Here is a 20,210-nt window from a genome sequence, read left to right as displayed (position 1 = left end):
GCAAAGATCACATTTAGGTAGTCACCAATATTGAAAGTTTTCTGATGTATAATTTATTTAGTATCAAAAGAATAGATCGCTGAGTAATAAAAGTTATTAGTATCTTCTAACTTCCTATGTTAGCATTTAATTAGTACTTTCTATACTAGTTGGCAGAAGTAAATCAACCTTTACTGTAGCTCCAGTTCCACCGTATGTGACTCGTTTGTATGGATGCAGAAATGCTAATCAAACCACGCTGCCTCAAAACATAACTGTGTTCAGTCATACACAGGCTACACAGTGGGTATGACATTTGTCTTCAGCATTTTTTTTTTTTTTTTTTTTGAGACAGAGTCTCGCTCTGTCGCCCGGGCTGGAGTGCAGTGGCCAGATCTCAGCTCACTGCAAGTTCCGCCTCCCGGGTTCACGCCATTCTCCTGCCTCAGCCTCCCGAGTAGCTGGGACTACAGGCGCCCGCCACCTTGCCCGGCTAGTTTTTTTTTGTATTTTTTAGTAGAGACGGGGTTTCACCGTGTTAGCCAGGATGGTCTCGATCTCCTGACCTTGTGATCCGCCCGTCTCGGCCTCCCAAAGTGCTGGGATTACAGGCTTGAGCCACCGCGCCCGGCCTGTCTTCAGCATTTTAAGGGCATCAGTTATTGTCCAGGTGGTGACTTATGACATGAAACTTTTCCCTCCTCATTTTAAAGCATAGAATAGTATATGCTTAGGTATTATTTTATGACAACATTTTTATTCTACCTGTTTCTGAAACACGTAGTATGTACTCAAAAATTCACAAGTCTAATAAAACAAGTTTGTGTTTTTCTTCTGTGACATTTCTTTTTATAACTCCTCCATCTCAAAGTGTGTGTTAAAGCTGTTTGCCATGGATGTGTGTTCAAAGATTCTTGACAGGCTTGGTTTCAACAGTTCTACTGAGGGACATGACAGGTGCTGAGAGTTCTCATTCTTCAAGGACATCATTTGGTCTGTCACAGGCTCCCTTCTATCATAATACAGAGCCCAGAGCAGAGTAATGGTGAGAATCATGGCCAGAATTTGTGTCACTCCAATGGAGATTCCCAGAAATCTCAGCACCTGCAGTTGTTTGGTTCCTCTCAAAAAGGAATACATTTTCTTCCCACAACCCTGTAAAAGAAATACACAGTCAACATTACTTTAGATATGTTACAGAAGGCCAAAAATAGTTAATGAAAGCAAACAATCTGTATCAGTTAATGAAATCATTTGGATCATAAAGTTTAAGACAGTGGTTCTCAACAGGGAAAGCTGATGAGAAGAAGGAGAAAGGGAAGTGTGTGGCTTTTGAAAAGCTTGTCCAGCTGATTCCAATGAGCCAACCCCTTCTTTTGTCTTTCTCAAAACCTGAAGTTGAGACCCACTGGTATAAAACCCAACATCTAAAACAGGGGTTGACTGACTTGTTTTCTTTTTTGAGATGGCCAGATAGTAAATATTTTGGGTTTTGTGGGCCATATGGTCTCTATGGCAACTACTCATCCCTGCCACTGTCACAAGAAAGCAGCCATAGACGGTAAGTGAATGAATTAATGTAGCTGGGTTCCAGTGAAACTTCAAACACACAAAAAGGCATTAGGCCAGATCTGGCACACAATGTTCATGATTTAATAATACTTAACACCGATTTGGTAAAGTTGCTTCTCTGGCCACCTTAACCTATTTGATACAAACACAAGAAATTTGCACAAACACAGACATACACATACATTCTGTGGGAAACTAACATAGACATCACAAAGACAACTCACCAAAATTTAAGTATTTTTCAAACAGTTCCACTCAAATACTCTATGAGAGCTCATTCACTCTTAGGTTTATGTGTCATTTTAATAAGCATTTTTAAATGACACAGTGATACAGCAGATAGAAAGTATTTAGGCAGATAGTGAGGGTAAAAGAGTCCTTGGCGGAATTTTCCTTTTAACAAAAAGTAGCTCCAAAATCATTAAAAGAACTGCCTGAAAAATCGAGCTGTAGACATAGACAAGCAAGCGGGAAGCTTGCACAGGTGAATGCCAGCAGCTGTGCCAATAGAAAAAGGCTACCTGGGGGCCAGGTATGTTCAACATGGAGGCTCCATCTTCCCTTGTCTTTGTGTATACAGTAAAGAAACAGGTAACATGGTGCCAGCCAAGTACAGAACCCATCAGAATAATAAAAGATTAGGGTGGGGGTGGCCAGATTTTCATGTACCATGCAAATGGTACACCTGGTCCGACCAATCTTTCGTGCCCTGGTAAATCAGACTCTGCCTCCTCAAGATTATCTATAAAACCCGCTGCATTTTGCTGTGGACCAGAAAACCCACTCAGGAACCCTCTCTGCAGGAGAGAGCTCTTCTCTTTTTGCGTCTATTAAACCTCCACTCTTAACCTCACTCCCTGTGTGTTCACATCCTTGATTTCCTTGGCCTGAGACAACTAACCTTGGGTATTACCCAGGATGGACGATGCCACTTCAACAGTATAGTATAATGGTTAAGACCATGAACTGCTACATGATTTGGGGCAAGTCACTTAATCTCTCAGTGCTTCAGTTTTCTTGTCTAAAAACATAGATGATAATAGCGCTTACCTGTCTGAGATGTTGGGAGGATTAAATGCACAGACACATTTTAACACTTAGGATAGTGCCTCATAAATGTTAAGAACCCAACAGGTACAATCTCTTGTCTCATATGTCAGTTCACAGATTATAAAGTAGAAAGATCAAATTAAAAATAGATGGAAAATCTATGATTAGCAGATATTAATGGAAGAATACGAGGCACAACACTTCATGAAAGAGTATGCAAATACCAGCAGCACAGCATTATGTCACCAGTGAGTACTTCTGCTCAGCTCTACCCTACAAGAGCAAGGTGGCTGCCACTGTTTTACAGGACAATGAGATAACTGTCCAAAATGATTACTTGCTACTGAGACATTAGATCATTAGCTTCCTGATGAAGCAGAGAAATGTTTTACATAGTTTGAGAAGAGTCACCTCAAAATTTGTTAAGTTAAAAAGGTTTGGCTTCAGACATCTGGAAAATAATTTGCATAGCAACTTCATTTAACATCATTACCAAATAATGTGGCACTATTTTCTCACATCTATCTTTGAAGAAATTGATATAAAACAGCCTTGGATCATGTTTAGCTGATTCCTTACCTATGTTCTCAGTACTTGGTACAAAAATGGACCTTTAGTGAATAAAGAATTAGCATGAATATATTAATATTTTAGTAATAATAATTAAACAGATTTCAGAATTAGAGGTAAACTGGCTGGGCGTGGTGGCTGACACCTGTAATCCCAGCACTTTGGGAGGCCAAGGCGGGCAGATCACTTGAGGTCTGGAGTTCAAGACTAGTCTCGCCATCAGGTGAAACCCTGTCTCTACTAAAAATACAAAAATTAGCTGGGCATGGTGGTGCATGCCTGTAATCCCAGCTACTCTGGAGGCTGAGACATGAGAATTGCTTGAACCCAGGAGGCAGAGGTTGCAGTGAGCTGAGATGGCCCCACTGGACTCCAGCCTGGGCAACACAGTGAGCCCCTGTCTCAAAACAAAACAAAGCAAAACAAAAAAAAGCAAACAAAAGAATTAGAGGTAAACCAAAGATACAAAATTCCAGTTAGGAGGAATAAGTTCAAGAGGTCTACAATACAACGTGGTGACTATAATTAATAACAATGTATTAGTTACTCAAAAAAGTAAACCATTCAATAAATATATATGCTGATGATTCAATTCTGTGAAATGCTGTCAGTAAATTACTTGATGTTTACCCTTTCAATAGTGTCTGGGGCTTACATTGTATCTCTATTGTCTTAAGATCTCCTACCCTTTTAGACTAATTCATTTTAAGTTAAGAAACTGTGCCAGAAAAGTAATATTTCCTTTTCAAATCTGGGAATAAAACAAGGCAGAGTTGATAATTAAGTAAAATTTATTATGTTTCATATCTTGGCACTGTTCAAAGTCTATTTCAGTGTATCTTAAACAATCATATTTATTTTTAAAATGGTACAGTAAATTCTATCACCTAGGATGATTGGGGAATGAGACCTATTAATAGGGAACACTCTAGAATGGGAGAGGTCCTTGGAAGTAATGAATTCAACTTTTTATCTTTTAAAAATATGGCAAAAAAGCACTTGTACAGTGACATAGCAAAACTGGCATGGAAAGGACCTCCAAAGAATCTCTACTCATGTAAGCAATGAAAACACTGGCAAAAAACTGTTAGCCTCAATTTTTCTAGAATTCTGGAAATTAACCAAAGTCTTGCAGCAATCTGAGGAGCGTTTATTCACGAAAAGCCGCCGAATCTCATTAGGAACAGCAAGCGCTATGGAATTTTCATTTGCCCTATTCCCATCCCTGCTCCCCTTGGTAGCCTGGAAAGCCAAGAGCCTGCAATCCTGGTGAGAACTGGCAGCCTAGCCGCCACCAGAGGGCGCAGAATGGGGTTGCAGCTCCTTCAAGGCCCCATTCCCAGACGATTGTTATTGTATGGCTGATCTGGCGGTTCCCTGGAAGACCCCACTCAGAAGGATGTCTTCATTTGACCTGAACTTGAAGCTCGACTAGGGAAAGCCTCTGGTCCCTCCCCCCTCCTCCAGGAGGTTTCCGATGACAGTTAGAGGTAACTATTGATCTCTGAGGCTGCCTGAGGCAGTTGGTAACAGTTGTGCACAAGGGGGCTTGACAAAGCTCTGGCATATTCGTGGGAATCTCGGAAATTACACACATGAATAGGGCTGTGCTTAGATTCAGGGGCTGTGCATAGGCCCAGGAAAGATCTGCAAAGATCCTAAGATCTCTCCTCTGGCTGACCTTGAAGCTCTGTGCACCCTTGGTAAAGGCCAGGAGACTCGCTGGTTCTAGGCATCTAAGGCATCTAAGGAAATCTCTGTCCGTTCATTAACTGACCACTAAGCTAACTGAGCAGAAACTTCAATGACCACATGTGACAAAGAATACAGCCTTTAGAGAATTCGTTTAGAAAATGCTATCGAACCAACAAATAAACAACAGCAAACGTTGGAGAGCTGGAAAAATCTGATTTTCTGAGTTGTCACATTATATTATTTAAAACATCCTGTTCTCTTAAAAAAAAAAAAAAAACAGTTATAAGACATGCAAACAAACAAGAAAGTATGACTCACAGGGGAATAAAAAAACAATGAATGAAACTGCAGTTCTAATGAGAGGGACTCCCCGCCTCACTAGACAGTCCTGTCCACACTGGAACAACACTAATTTTTAACAAGCACTTCCTTGTTGGAACCTGACTTCTTCGTAAGGAAGGATGCACTGGTTCTAACTCTGCTCTCAACCCTTCCCTTTTCTATAAGGTAGAGAGTCACAGCTGAAGAATTTATTATCTCTTTCCCTTTAACTATTCTCCTCTCCAGGCTAAATAGTCCTAGTCTTCAAGTTTTCCAAAATATGTACACTTCATCTTTCTGTCGATCCTTTTCTAGACTGTGTTGATTCTGTCAATGTTTCTTTGAAATGACATTGATTTGTAACTTTAAAAAAATATAAAATGCAATGAAATATTAAGACAATCAAGGTTATTGAAAATGACTTTGGATTCCAACGACAAAAAAAGCTTTTTCAGTTGCCCAGAAATGTAGACATGCAATTGTATTGACATTTCACATGGTTGGGACTTGGTGTCCTTCCAGATCACTGGTCCCTGAAGATTATCTTCACACTCAGGTAGGCAAGTATGCTTTATTCCAAGCAAAGGTCCTAGTTAGACTCCTCCATTTTTATGGCAAAATATCAGGTGATCATTTCCTCATTTTGTTTAAAAAGCATACAGATAACTCCTCAAACAAGGCAGAATTTCAGTCCTTAAACTTGTCATCAGAATTCATTAAACTATATTTTATGCTTCTCTATCAAGAGTCTCTCCGAAAGAGGTGTCAACTACAGATTATCTAAAAGAAATGAAATCAGTTGACATTATAGTACTTTATGTCCATCCGTCAAACCAGGTCACCAAAATGTGCCAACTTGCAATATATTAACTTATGCCTTTGCATATTATTTTCTACCAAGGTATATTTTAAGGATATATATTGGAAAACACCATAAGAAACTGCTCTATAAAATTTGTGAAAAATGATATTGAAGATATTTTTTCTCGAAAAAGTAGTAGATATAAAATCCCACTGGATAAAATATTTAGAACTTTGCCCCCTTTGAGGTTAGAATGTTTGCTCTCCTAACATTAGAATTATGGTGATGATTGTATCTCCTTTTCACCCAGGCTGTCAGAAAGCTGAGAGGCAAACAGGACACTCAACCACAGCAACTGTGTCTATCTTCATGTTAAGCACATCTACTTACTCTTCCCTTTCACCTTGACTTTCCAATTCTGTTTCTATTTTATTATTAATTTACTGTATTTTTGTTGTATACTGCCCTATATCCTTTAATAAATTCAATTTTAAAAGAGACAGAGTATAATTATGTAAGTAAAAGCACAGATTTCTCTATAGTCATGCAATTAAATATTTCTTTGCTGACTCATTAGGCAGGTAGAAACTTGCAGCAGACAGGCGTTGATAAAATTAGTACATTTGTCCCCACCCATCTCATGTTGAAATGTAATCCACAGTGTTGGAAGCAGGGCCTGGTGGGAGGTGTTTAGATCACGGGGGTAGGTCCCTCATGAATGGCCATCCTCTTGGTGATAACAGAGTTCTCACAAGATCTGTTTCTTTAAAAGTGTGTGTTTATTGCAGCACTATTCACAATAGCAAAGACTTGGAACTAACCCAAACGTCCATCAGTGACAGACTGGATTAAGAAATTGTGGCACATATACACCATGGAATACTATGCAGCCATAAAAAGGGATGCGTTCATGTCCTTTGTAGGGACATGGATGCAGCCGGAAACCATCATTCTCAGCAAACTATCGCAAGAACAGAAAACCAAACACCACATGTTCTCACTCATAGGTGGGAATTGAACAATGAGAACACTTGGACACAGGAAGGGGAACATCACACACCAGGGCCTGTTGTGGGGAGCGGGGAGGGGGGAGGGATAGCATTAGGACATATACCTAATGTAAATGACGAGCTAATGGGTGCAGCACACCAACATGGCACATGTATACATATGTAACAAACCTGCACGTTGTGCACATGTACCCTAGAACATAAAGTAGAAAAAAAAAAACTGCATAGCACCGCCCCCCATCTCTGTCTCCTGTTCCCACTTTGGCCATGTGATGTGCCTGCTGCCGCTTTGCTTTCTACCATGCTCAAAGCTCCTTGAGGCCTTCCCAGGGGCAGAAACCATTATCATTTACCCTTCCTGTACAGCCTGCAGAACCATAAGCCAATTAAACCCCTGTTCTTATAAATTACCCAGTCTCAGGTATTTATTTGTAGCAATGCAAGAATTGCCTAACATAGGTGTCATGCTGAATATCAGTGAATCATTTTCACAAGTACTTAAAGTTAAGAACCAACTTTGCAAAGAATAGTTCTCTTCTTGAGAGGACAGTCAGTATGTTTCCAGATGTGTCTGTGTAAGATGATTGACCTCCTCAGTCACTCTGTAAATTCTTCATTGAAATAGCTCCAGGGTTTTCTTTCTGTTCTGAATCATTCTTATTGAAGTAATTCAACCTGAACATAACTCTGAGCATATTTTGAGCCAGTCAAATAATTATGCATAAGGTTTACATTTTTCAGTGTGAGCTTGTCTTGAAAAGTAAGACATTAAGTCTAGATAAAAAACATAGATGTGTTCATATGTATTGATTATACTATTTATAGATATTTAGCTGCATAAACAAACATTTCTGTAGAGTAAAAAGTGAGACAAATGATACAATTCAAAACTGCATTTCATTTCACAGAGTATTTTATTCAGAATAGGAAAGAACCGAAGTTTACTTAGTTGCTTTTCTCAAAATAAAATACTCTGAATTAATTTTACTTGAAAATGTTTTCTTCCTAAAGAAAGCTAGGTTAGCCCTATGTTAATAACTTCAGATAATTCAAAGGTATGAATAAGACACGTTGGCCAACCTACTTTACTTGCTACAATATTAAAATTCTTGTCAACCATTAGCTGTAAATAATAACACTACCTTTATCAAAAGAAAAATCACAAATCCCCTACATTTCCTGGAATCTATTTGAAGGCATGTCAGGATGCCTCATTTCACTTGAGGAAATTATACACTTGAAATTATTCTCTGATCTATCTTCAAAATGAGTTTCTAAAATTGGAAGAACACCCATGGCTTTTCAGTACTCAATATTCACAGGCCACATCAAAAAGTCGGGCAGCCTTTTAATGTGCTTACCAAGATAAAGTATAAATAAAATCTAGGTGCCAATACATGCCAATATTAATGTTTTTGTAAATAAACATCACTCTCAAGTTTGAAATACCTGTATCGATTATCAGATGCAAATATACAATCTTCAATCCTCTTTCTTCTAGAATTGAAGTAAATGATAGCAGTTAATGAGCTCACAAGATTTAAACAGGTTAGAGCAAAAGTTCTCCACTGATAATCTTAAGCTCTGCAGGGAAATAATGCTTCCTTTAAAAAAAGCAGCAAGCAATAAAATTCACTACAAGACTTTCTGTTCTTTAGCTGTCTCTTAGGAGAACAGAAAGATAACTAAATCTGTGCAAAGGAAATGCAGTAGAAAAAAGTCATCTTATTATTTCTTAATATATGAAAGATCTTCATATCTCATTTAACCCTCACAATATCCCTATTACATAGGTAGAATAAAGAAACGTAAAAGACTGCATTTACTGATCATTTTTCATTTTTACCAAAAAAAAATGTAGTTACAAAGAGGCTAAAGTCAAAAAACCCGGAAGGCTCCATGCTCACTAGTTAGGTCAGTTCCAGCAGGCTGACGGAGCAGAGTTTATTCACAAACCCCTCCTGCGCACATTTTCTCTCATGGGGGCCCATTTGAGTACCTTAAATTTGCATCTATAAGAAGTTGGAGGTGTTAAAACAAGCAAAGAGAGAAACTGGACCAAGTCCCAGAAACTTTGACCTGAAAATCTACCTTCAGCCAGCACAAACGCACATAACCAGAAAATACACACTTCCCCGTCATTTCAAGCAAAACTAAGGGCAATTTAGCTAGTGAAAAATCTAATCATAGATCAATACATTTTCTACTTACTTCAAATAAATACCTTAATAAATTATTGTTATTATTGTCATCAGCTACCACTGTGGTAAGTGGTATACTAACAGTTTCTCATGTCGTATCTCAATTTATCTTTGTATATTACAACGGTGTGGGTACTATTAATATCTTAGTAGAGATAAGGGAACTGGGATGTAGAAGAAAAAAATTTCTACACTCAGCTTGCTCTTTACCATGTAGTCACCATCTCAAAACTTCAGTATCTCTGCCCTTAAGTGCTGGCAGGTCACAGAGTTCTGTCCTTGGCTGCATGTATTGCATCATTTCCTGGTGTGGTCTTATTTCCCTCCATACCTTCATTGCCTCATGTACACTGATGACACCTGTGTAAACTTAGTCCATCCACCCACCTACCCACCCAGTCTGTCCTCCGTTTGATTCACAGTAATTAATGTTTATATAAGAACATAACTTCCGGCCAGGCGCAGTGGCTCACGTCTGTAACCCCAACACTTTGGGAGGCTGAGGCGGGCAGACCACGAGGTCAGGAGATCAAGACCATCCTGGCTAACATGGTGAAACCCCGACTCTACTAAAAATACAAAAGAATTAGCCCGGCTTCGTGACGGGCGCCTGTAGTCCCAGCTACTCAGGAGGATGAGGCAGGAGAATGGCATAAACCCAGGCGGTGGAGCTTGCAGTGAGCCGAGATCGCGCCACTGCACTAAAGCCTGGGTGAAAGAGCGAGTGAGACTCCATCTAAAAAGAAAAAAAGAAAAAAAAAAACAAAGAAAGAAATGGAACATAGCTTCCTAGCCAGACCACATTTTCCAGCCTCCCTTGCAGCTAAGCAAAGCCATGTGAGTTCCTGCCAACAAAATCTGAACAGTGGTGATGAGTGTAGGCCTTCATGCATTGGGAGTTCTCCTTTTCACTCTCTCTCCATGACTAGAACTGGAGACCAACTTTGGGAGACAAGGTATTTAAAAGGCAAAGTTGTCTCCTCATTCTGGCCCCTGGATGAACTTGTGCAGCAGAGCTGCCTGGAGGCGTAGATCAGGTCATTGGTCTATGAAAGAGAAATAAACTCCCAGCTTATCCAAGTCATTGTATTTTGAGTTAGCACTTTCCTTAATGAGTACACACAAAATCTGTATCTCTATCTGAGTTCTGTCTCTGAAGCCCATATTGCCTCCTGGGTTTCTGCAAATGGAATACCTGACAAGAACCTTAAATCCAGTATTTCCAAAAGGAAATTAATCAACTCTAACCTCTCCCTTCAGTAAATGGCTTCCTCATCTGTGAGAGCCCAAATCAAAGTCAAGAATGCTTGCAAGTTCCCTGTCGTTCACTCCCACAGCCAATTTATAAGCCAGTCCTGTTCATTCTACCGCTGACATATCTTTCACATTCATTCCTTCCTCTCCATACTAAACGTCACAACCTGAATTCCAGCCCCTACCATCGCATGAGTTATCTGCTACAGTTTCCTACCTCAATTTCTCTGCCTTAAGACCCAGTCTTCAGCTTAAATTCCCCACCTCAGCTCATTCTCTACAATGCCAACAGCATGATGTTTAAGCTTAAATCTAAAACTGTTATTTCGTAAGGTAGCTTTTCAGGTCAAAATACTATCATGGCTTTCACATCCATAAATTTTAAGGGCAAAATTTTCAAGTCTCTACTAATAGAGTCCAAAAGGAAATATCATTTGATTGAATAGAGAATAGAGAACAGGAAACTCACAATTGAATGATGTCGAGAAAGAGAGTGAAAGAGAAGAAGAATGCATTTGCATACCTGAAACAAAACTGGCAGAATGGTTTAAGACCTGATACGATCAAGTAAAGCCTGAAGATAAAAACAGATCTTCCCCCCTACCAAACCCAAACTGATCCCGCAGGGCTTTGAATGATAAAACAAATACCACCGCAAGTCAGAGTCAACCAGATCCCATCAGCAGCTACTTGCAGAGGAGATAATGAAATCAGTAGAGAGACAGGAGGGAGCATCTTTGACTTTATATAAAAGAACCCTGAGAATGGAAATTCTTGAGGTATTCCATCTAAATAATCACTGAGCCTGCAAACTGCAAACTACCTACCGTTGACTGTCTGAGCAGGAGGCTTTATGGATGTTTATCTGAGAACAAACTTTCATTATTAAAAAATCAGAATCCTATGACTACATTGTCCTAAACCGTCTTTTTACAGTAATGCCTCAAATTTGTGAATATGTTTCCCTTTTTATTTGGCAACTATTCACAGACTTCAGTATAAAATATCCACGTATTATCAGGACGTACAGGACTCTTCAGAATTCAGCCCCTGCCCTCTGTATCCCTGTAAACGTGGCCCTTCTCACAACCCGTGCTCCAGCCGTGCTCTCTTGCTTCCAGCTCTAACTTTGCCCCATTGTTTCTTGGCTGGGAATGCCCTTTTCAGCCCTGTGCCACCCTAATATTTTCTGCATGTGGCTTACAGATACTTATTCGTTAAGATTAGAAGCCCAAAGAGTTACTACCACTGCTATGTGTTCCCATTGTGTATCTCAATCATAAAGACAATAGCAATTGAGGATTGCCTGCTGTGTCTCATGCTCCCTTTTTTTGTGCCGACTTAAAGATTTTCTAATTCCTACCTTTTCTTTTAGTCACTGATGTGGGGAATCTGTTCTAGGCAGACTTGACCAACTTCCATGTTGGTGTAACTAGCCAGTACCTACCTAGCTGGAGGTCTAAGCTATGACCTCTCACTCCCTGTGTTGGCCTTCTCTTTTAATACTTGCCCCTAATTTTTTGTTTCAAGTGTGGCAATTTACTTGGTCTGAAGTAGAATCCTACTAATAACCAGAGAGCTGGGTTGTCTGGGAAAAAACAATTGACCTTTTATATCTAGGTGGAGCTTGCCAGAAGGCCAAGTCCACCCCCAATCATGGCCTTTTATTCCCACACCACTCTGTCAGGTCTCCACTTAGGGCTCAGGAGTGCTGAGGAAACATTTATGATAATATAATGTTGTATATGAAAATTATAAAGCAAAAGTTATTTCTGTCAGTCAAAACAAATAGACATACACTATTGGCTCATCTTTCTAATTGGTCAAAGATGCTAGCAGGAAAGGAGTGTTAACAAAAAGTGTTGAGAACGAAAACATCACCCAGAAAAAAAGATTGGTTACAAAACAAATATCATTTGCCAAGGACAGCGGAGTATAGAGGAGACAGGTGAGGGCAGTATCTCTAATCAGGATGAGGGTTCAGAGTGTGAATTCATGACTCTCAACTCAAACATCGTACAACACTCAACTGAGAGAATAAAACCCTCAAACAGCCCATCCCATGTGGTTCACCACTGATCAAGTTTCTCTCCATGACCAAACTCTATTCAGGCTCCACTGAGTTCTTTTTCAACCGAACCTTGACGTTTGGACTTTGGAGTTTGTCTCTGCATTGTTCAATTTTAGCAAGAATCTTGGTAAGTTGGTTTACGGAGACTCCCCATTCTTCATACTTTATCATCTTTGATATCTAACTGACTTCTTCCTTCTCCACCCATCGTCCAAGAGATGTCTGATCACCCTGGCCTGCCTTTAGTACAAGTCTTGTTAGGTAAGGTTTGCCAGAATCTCATCCCTCACCATGTTTCCTCTTAATGATTTTCCATCCTCTGATTCTCAACCTGTTCCTTGACTATAAATTCCCACTTTCCCATGTTATATTCTGAATTGAGCCTAATCTGTCTCCCCTACTGCAAGACCACACTGCAGTGGCCTTATTCCTATCCCGATAATCCCCGCTGAAATAAAGTTTTCCTCATCATCATTTTTTTGTTTTTGAGACAAAGTCTCACTCTGTCGCCCAGGCTGGAGCACAGTGGCACAATCTAGGCTCACTGCAAGCTTCCCCGCCTAGGTTCACATCCCAGGTTTGAGGAGATTCTCCTTCACCTCCCAGGTTTAAGCGATTCTCCTGCCTCAGCCTCCCAAGTAGCTGGGACTACAGGCATGCACCACAGAATCCAGCTAATTTCTGTATTTTTAGTAGAGTTAGGACTTCATCATGTTGGGCTGATCTAGAACTCCTGACCACAAGTGATCCACCTGCCTCAGCCTCCCAAAGTGCTGGGAATACAGGCGTGAACCACCGTAACCGGCTCCTTATCATCTTTAACAAGTGTCATTAAATGATTTGTTTTTTCTTTAGCAACATGAGCTACCCTCACTTTTGCCCTGGAGTAGCACCTCTACAAGTCTGTTTGCCTCCTGTGAGCACTGGTAACCCACACCCACTTGTCATCATGTGGTTCTTTTTCCTGTAAGCCAAGACTCAGGGAAGAAGGTCACGTCCCTTCACAACCACACCCCTGTACTTCCCAGTTTCCTTTATTCATCGATGTTTTCTAGCACTGGGAGAGAAATAAATAAACTTATAAAGAGGCACACATGGGTTTGCCAAAGTAGAAATTATTAAGATTATTTAAAACTCACAACCAACACACAGAACACAGAAAGTCTCAGGGTCTAAAGGAAAGGTGTCCCAAAGGCACACAAGTGTGGAGACATATCTGCCTCCAGCCCTTACATACATCTGCGGGAATACTACTTTTCTGAAGAAGCATCCAATATATTTGAACAGAAGAACGCTTCTAACTACTAAACAAGGAAACGTGTCTCTGGAGGTATATTTTAGTTGACGTTCTGTCCCTCTTTGTTTTACATTTTGAGTCAGTCCATTTGAAGCAGAGCCTGTTGTGAGCCTGTTTACTTCCATTTATTTTTCTTGACGTAGCACAGAGAGGAGGAAAATGGCATTTCAGCCTTTTTGAGGGGCTATTTATGCTAAGTTTCCTATCTGAGACAGTAAGTGCTGCAACTATTCTTTACAACCGTGTTTTTCCATTCTTTTACATATGGAATCCCAAGAAGAGCTGATGAAAGCTATGGCTCTTATTTCCTAGAAAAAAAAAATGGATATAAAATGTTGAAAACAATTTTTGCAGTATCACTTTTTCCTTGAAGTCCATCCAAGAAGAGCCCCGGTCCCTGGGCAGGAGGTTGAGAGTCCCTGCTCTATAAAGACTGATTTTCTAACTGCTGTCTTTATGTCTTTGATTTATGCTTCTCTTCTCCAAATCAAGTCAAGACACTGCACTTCAGTAACCGATATGATGAAAAACTCAGCACGTGAGAGAAGACAAGAGATACCATAGGCTTGTGCTTTGCCAACTTAAATCTGAGTCTGATATTTTGCCAAGGCCAAGTCTTACACCTCGCATTTAGAGTGTGGTTACACAGGTGATTCCAAAGAACATGGGAGTGGGCTGTCAGCAATCACGGGCCCAGACCACTCAAGGGTGGGCCTTTATACTTGCAGTTTCCTCGGCCAAAAACACTGTTCCCCAGCATGGCTGCTTCAACTGGTCTCAGTTCACATATCACCCACACAGAAGAGGGTCTATTCCTAACAATCTATCTTAAGTAACTCCCTCACCAACAAAACTCCAGCACATTACCCTGTTCAGTTTTCAAAGTGCTTACCATCACCTGAAATTATTTTCTATTGCTGTTTTTTTTTCTTGTTAAACGTATGTATCCATAACCAGAATATAAGTTACAAAGGAGAAGAAATTTTTGTCTGCAACACTCTCCACTATATCCCTAGCATTTAGAAGAGCAAATGGAACCCAGTAGGCAATCACAAAATATTCTGAATGAATATTGGTTATCCTATCATCATTTTGAATGAGTGAATGTGATAGTTCCAAACTGAGGGTCAGAGGTATTTTCATTACAGATTTTTAAACCTATACTTTAATATAAGTTTGTAGCTTATTATGGATATTTGAAGAGCTGTGTGCCAAACCTAACAAGGCTCCTGAATGTTTCTAAATGTGCAATTGTCGCTATATTTCTGCTGTCATTTTTCACAGGTTTCCAAATGCGTCATAAAATATTATTGGGTCAGGGACCATGCAGGCCACCAGATGGTTGAGAATGATTTATTTCCTTGATTTCAGACTACTGAAGAATGATTGCAGGAAGAAAGCCAGTTTTTATCTCTGAGCTTACAGAATATGAAAGATAAGAGAGACCTTGTGGTTCATCTAGTCTGGATTCATTCTTAATTTAAAAAACCATTCTACACTACCAATGACATGGTTATCTGACCTTGACTCCAATATTTTTAGTGATGAGACACTCGTTATTTTACAAGATAACCTGTCTCACAATTGGACGGATTTTGATGAGCAAGGTCTTCCTTCTATTGATTCAAAATTTCCTTCCTGTAACTTCTGGCCCTTGGAGCAACAATGTGTAAGTCTAGTTCCTGTTCTGAATTATGAACTTTGAAATATTTGAAGACATCTCAACTATCTCCCTTCAGTGCTCTCAACTTCTGAATAAACATCCCAAATACCTCCAGCTGTTCCTCACTTATTTCTCCCTTTAGAACCCTCATCTTCCTACTGAACGATCTCTGGACACACTGTAATTAGCAAACATATGTTCTCCAGGGCAAAGTGGAATTATGTCTTATTTTTAATTATAGATTTAATTGTACTTATGCCATAAAACTACTATATGATCCTCTTTTGTAAGTCAACTATGCATATAATTGCATACTATATCATTACCAATATCAGTATATGTTATTAGTTGTAAAATGCAAAAGCAGGTTACTCTGATATAATAAGCCCCCATCTTAGCTGGAAGTCTGTGTCTAAAGAACATCTCACGGCTGACAATGCCAGCTTACTATTAAAATTCTTTAGATAAACATATGAGAAATTTTCAAAATAATCTGGGCTATCAACTTGCACATGCACAATAGTATGGCTTGTTTCAATTTCAAAATTCATGGAGCAAGCAATTATAGATAGCCTGAAAGTAAAGCATCCCATTATAAAGTAGTATTATTAGTAAAAACAATCTAAGACAAACTAGTAAAGATGAATTGTATTTTTACAACAATAAAATTATATTAAATGTTTAATGAAGGACAGTCTTCAGCTAAATAAAGTAAAACTGAAGAGAATTAGTCCATATTCAGACTTTATGGGAAGATCTGGTAAGTTGATCTCATGATCAATAGTAGTTATAATCATAGCATCAGTATTAATCCCTAAAGCAGATACAAATTATATCATAATGTTGTGGCCCAATAATTGTCCATATTGACTTACTACTGGTAAAAACTAGCAGATGGACAATTCACACTAGGAAATTTAGTAGGTTTCAATTTACACATCTATACTTCTACCTGTACTGTTCTTTTAATGTCTAATAGTGAGTTATAGTACATTTGAATATCCATAATATATTTCTATATAATACTACCTCAGAAATATTAGTACTGTTTTCTGTTTTATGGAATAAGCAGGAGTTTGCTGCATTTATTAGTTGATGATTGCTACTACAAACACTAGCCAATATTTAGCTTTCACACAAAACAAAAGAACTAGGTTCAGTGCCATAATCACTGAAGAACCTACAGACACTAACCCAACAACTTTCTGTTCAATAAACTATATCTCGTGTATTCATTTTCATTCAAAGCCAAATGTTTCTAAACAAAGTATGTATAAAACAGTAACATCCAAACACAATGCTTCCCAGCAGTGTGAGTATGACAAAAAGTATTCTGATCATCTTTTAAAATAAAAAGCCTGAATTATTCAATTGTTTCCATAATCCTTGTGATCGGTTGCATTATGTCCTCCCAAAATTCATATGTTAAAGAGCTTAGTACCTCAGAATGTGATCTTATTGGAACGTAGGATTGTTGCAGATGTAACTAAGATGAGGTCTGACTGGAGGAAAGTGGGCCCCTCGTCCAATATGACTGTTGTTCTTATAAAAAGGGAAAATTGGGAGACACACACATAAGGAGAATACTATGTGAAGATGAAACAGATCAGGGTGATGCTTCTAAAAGACGAGGAACCGGGAAAATTGTCAGCACACCACCAGAAGCTAGGAGAGAAGCATCAACCCTGCTGACACCTTAATCTTGGAGTTAGCCTCCAGAACCCTGAGACAATAAATTTACGTTGTCGGAGCCACTCAGTTTGTGGGACTTTGTTATGGCAGCTCTAGGAAATTATAACAGTTTTTAAACTCCTAAAAAATACTTGGCACTCTCCTTTGGGGCATGCCTTCAGAGTCCAAAGCACTTTATTTTGGATATCCTTAAATGGTGACATATTCTTGTCCTCTGAGATATGAGTAACAGCCCAGAGTTACTCATATCTAGGACATGAATATAATGGATCACTTGTGTAGGTGGTACAGCATTCTTTTAATTAATTACAACATCCAAATTAATTAATTTACAATATAAATTGACTGCCCATCTCAACAACTGCTTTGGCAGACAGTCTAAGAGATGCTTTGAATGGTAGCATTCCTAGGGAAAAAAAGTATAGCCTCCTAAGATAACTACCTTGAAATATATCAAAATGCATGTATTATAAATCCTGATGTAGTTTGTGTTCATTCTTTATAGCCCTACTATATATACATGCTTTATATTATGAATAGTGTGAGCAGCACCTTGTGATACCAGGTACTTGACTAAAGATGTATCTGGGGAATGATCCCAACCCCTTAGCCTAAGCAGTTTCCCTTCTATCTGATTCACATTTTGCATTTCCATTCCAGATAAATACTGCCTAACAAAACTTTCTGTGATGAAGGAAATGTCTTATATCTGCATTGTCCAGGACAGGGGCCACTAGTCACAAGCGGCATTTGAGCACTTGAGATGTAGCTCGTGCAACAGAGGAATAGACATTTAATTTTCATTACTTTTAATTCAAATGGTCACATGTAGCTATTTGGCTATCGTACAGGACAGCGCAGTGTTAGATTTTAATTTGAAAATAGAATGTTACTGCTAACAAAGTTTGAAAATCACCAGTAAAAATGAATGAATAGGAAAACTTCTCCTAAAATGGAGTAACTGATTATTCTGATCATTTATCCCAGAAAACACAAGTATGTACATTTCTTGGGCACATGAGGATTGACTTTACTGCCAGTGAGCATAAAACTTAAATCAGTGAACTAAAACTGGCATCACTAATCATTAGCCAGCAGGGGGAGCTGAAGAGTAGCACGGTAGCATTTTCTTTGGAGAGGTTCTTTTTTCCCTTCTATGTGTTGGTGATCTATGTGGAGGCTCTTAAAATACGTATTCTGTCCAGGAACTCCAAACCCTGCATTTCTTGCATATCCAGTGTGAGCTACATACTCTGCCTGTGTCTGTTTCAAAGGATCCCCAAGCAGTCAGAACTTGATTCAAAACAAAACAGTTCAAAATCCAATTAATTACAAAACGTGGTCTTTCCCACTTCCCTTTGTTAAAATGTGATTAGTGTTTAGATTTTTATATTTTTTTAAAGCTTTCTTCTTCTTCTCCCCATATCAGAGAAAATGTTAAGGCCTTTTATATTTAGACAGAGAAGGAAAATTTCATTGGCATATTGTTGATTCTTTAAAGTTATTCCTAAGAAAACATTTATCCATAATAAATTAACCATATATGGCCTTACCTCTTGATAAAGGTCACTGAGATCTTCCTGGTGGGCCTGTTTGGAACATCCTGGGAATTCTCTAACACAGCAGGAATCTGGGGGCCAGTCCATCTCTGTCATTTCCAACCAGTCAGTGAAATATACCACTCCACAGCACTTAAACTGCAAAAAAAAAAAAAAAAAAAAATCACTAGTCAGCCTCAGAAACCACAAAACTATTTTCTTAACTTATAGGAGATTAGACATCTGTTTTTTTAAATTTTTGTACCCAGAGCTACATCTGTCATCACCTAATGATATGTGTACAGTCTGTGTTGATGATAGAAATGTAGTAAAGGAACACCATGGCTAACCATTGCATAATGGAAGAATTCTGAGTAATAATGCCCGTAACACATCAAAACAAATCAGGCATGACTGAGACTCACTCCCTAGCTGTAAGCTTGTCTACAAGGGACTATACATAGCAACAGAATGAACATACACACTAACAAACCCAAGTAGGTGACACCTTATCTTTATCATTAAACCTCTAACCACCAAGGGCCAGTTAATCAAATTTTTCTATTGCTCAACATATTCAAATATTATATTAAAAGTTTCTGTAATCTTTGTAAAAACATGTGCCGACCAAAGCCCACATCACAAAAAGTTAGCAGACATCGATTCCTCAGCTAGTAAAATATCCAAAAACTTTAAGAAATAAACATAGGTCTGGCCAATTAGTGTTTATTCAACTAAGGTTCTTGAAATAAATGTTCATATTCTATTACCACAATCTCAGAAGAAATGGTGTGCCTTTAGCTTGAATAAAATTGGAGTTAAGAAAAACTATATTGACATTTTTTCTTTTTTATCTCATTTCCCCAAAGATTAGCAAAAGCTTTCTCTGATCAAGGTTTGAAAGCACTGCTTAAGGACCTCTATAGATTAGATTCAGAACAATTATCTATGATGAATAATTTTCTGTCCTTGAGTAGAGAGGGAGGTTGCTCTTTCCCCTCTAGCCAGAAACAAGGACTATGGACAGTCACCGAGAACTCTGCCGAGTGACTGGCTATGCAAATCATGCAGTCCAACAGATCAATCTATGTTCAGGTTTCACATTGTATCACAAAATATCACAATCCCCCACCATTTCAAAATTTAACTAAAATTAATTTTGAAGAATTCTGGACTTCTCATGCAAAAGGAAACAACAAAAATACCACAAAGTATTCTGTGTTGTTACACTGGTCTAAATGTCTGATTTTTAAACAGAAACAAAATCACCTTAAGAGGATTATAAATGATGAATTACTGAACAGTATGGGTAATACGAAAATTTTGAGAAACTTAAAAAATACTTTCCATATATTTTTCTTCTTTAAACTTGCTCTCAAAGTCATGAGTATACTGTCAACATCACAAATTTAGTCAATAATTTGACATTACATATTTCATACAATACATTAAATATCCTTAAATAATATATGTAGTATAAAGACTTCACTTCATA

The 20,210-nt window shown here is 38.7% G+C and overlaps 1 protein-coding gene across 1 annotated transcript in view; it reads right to left on the bottom strand.

Annotated features, from left to right (window-relative positions):
* Nucleotides 1-613: 613 nt before the first annotated feature.
* Nucleotides 614-20,210, bottom strand: part of TSPAN12 (tetraspanin 12) — a 68,835-nt gene continuing 49,238 nt past the window's right edge. The window contains exons 7-8 of the mRNA XM_011995980.1: nt 18,731-18,874; nt 614-1,134 (exon numbers count right to left, since the gene is read on the bottom strand). Of these exons, the coding sequence (XP_011851370.1) occupies nt 829-1,134; nt 18,731-18,874 (450 nt within the window). The 3' untranslated portion in view covers nt 614-828. The remainder of the gene's footprint in view (nt 1,135-18,730; nt 18,875-20,210) is intronic.

The sequence above is a fragment of the Mandrillus leucophaeus genome, unplaced genomic scaffold, assembly GCF_000951045.1.
Source record: "Mandrillus leucophaeus isolate KB7577 unplaced genomic scaffold, Mleu.le_1.0 Scaffold5, whole genome shotgun sequence".
In the NCBI taxonomy this organism is placed as follows: Eukaryota; Metazoa; Chordata; class Mammalia; order Primates; family Cercopithecidae; genus Mandrillus; species Mandrillus leucophaeus.
Note: the sequence above shows the minus strand (reverse complement) of the source record. Positions and strands in the feature narration are given on the sequence as shown.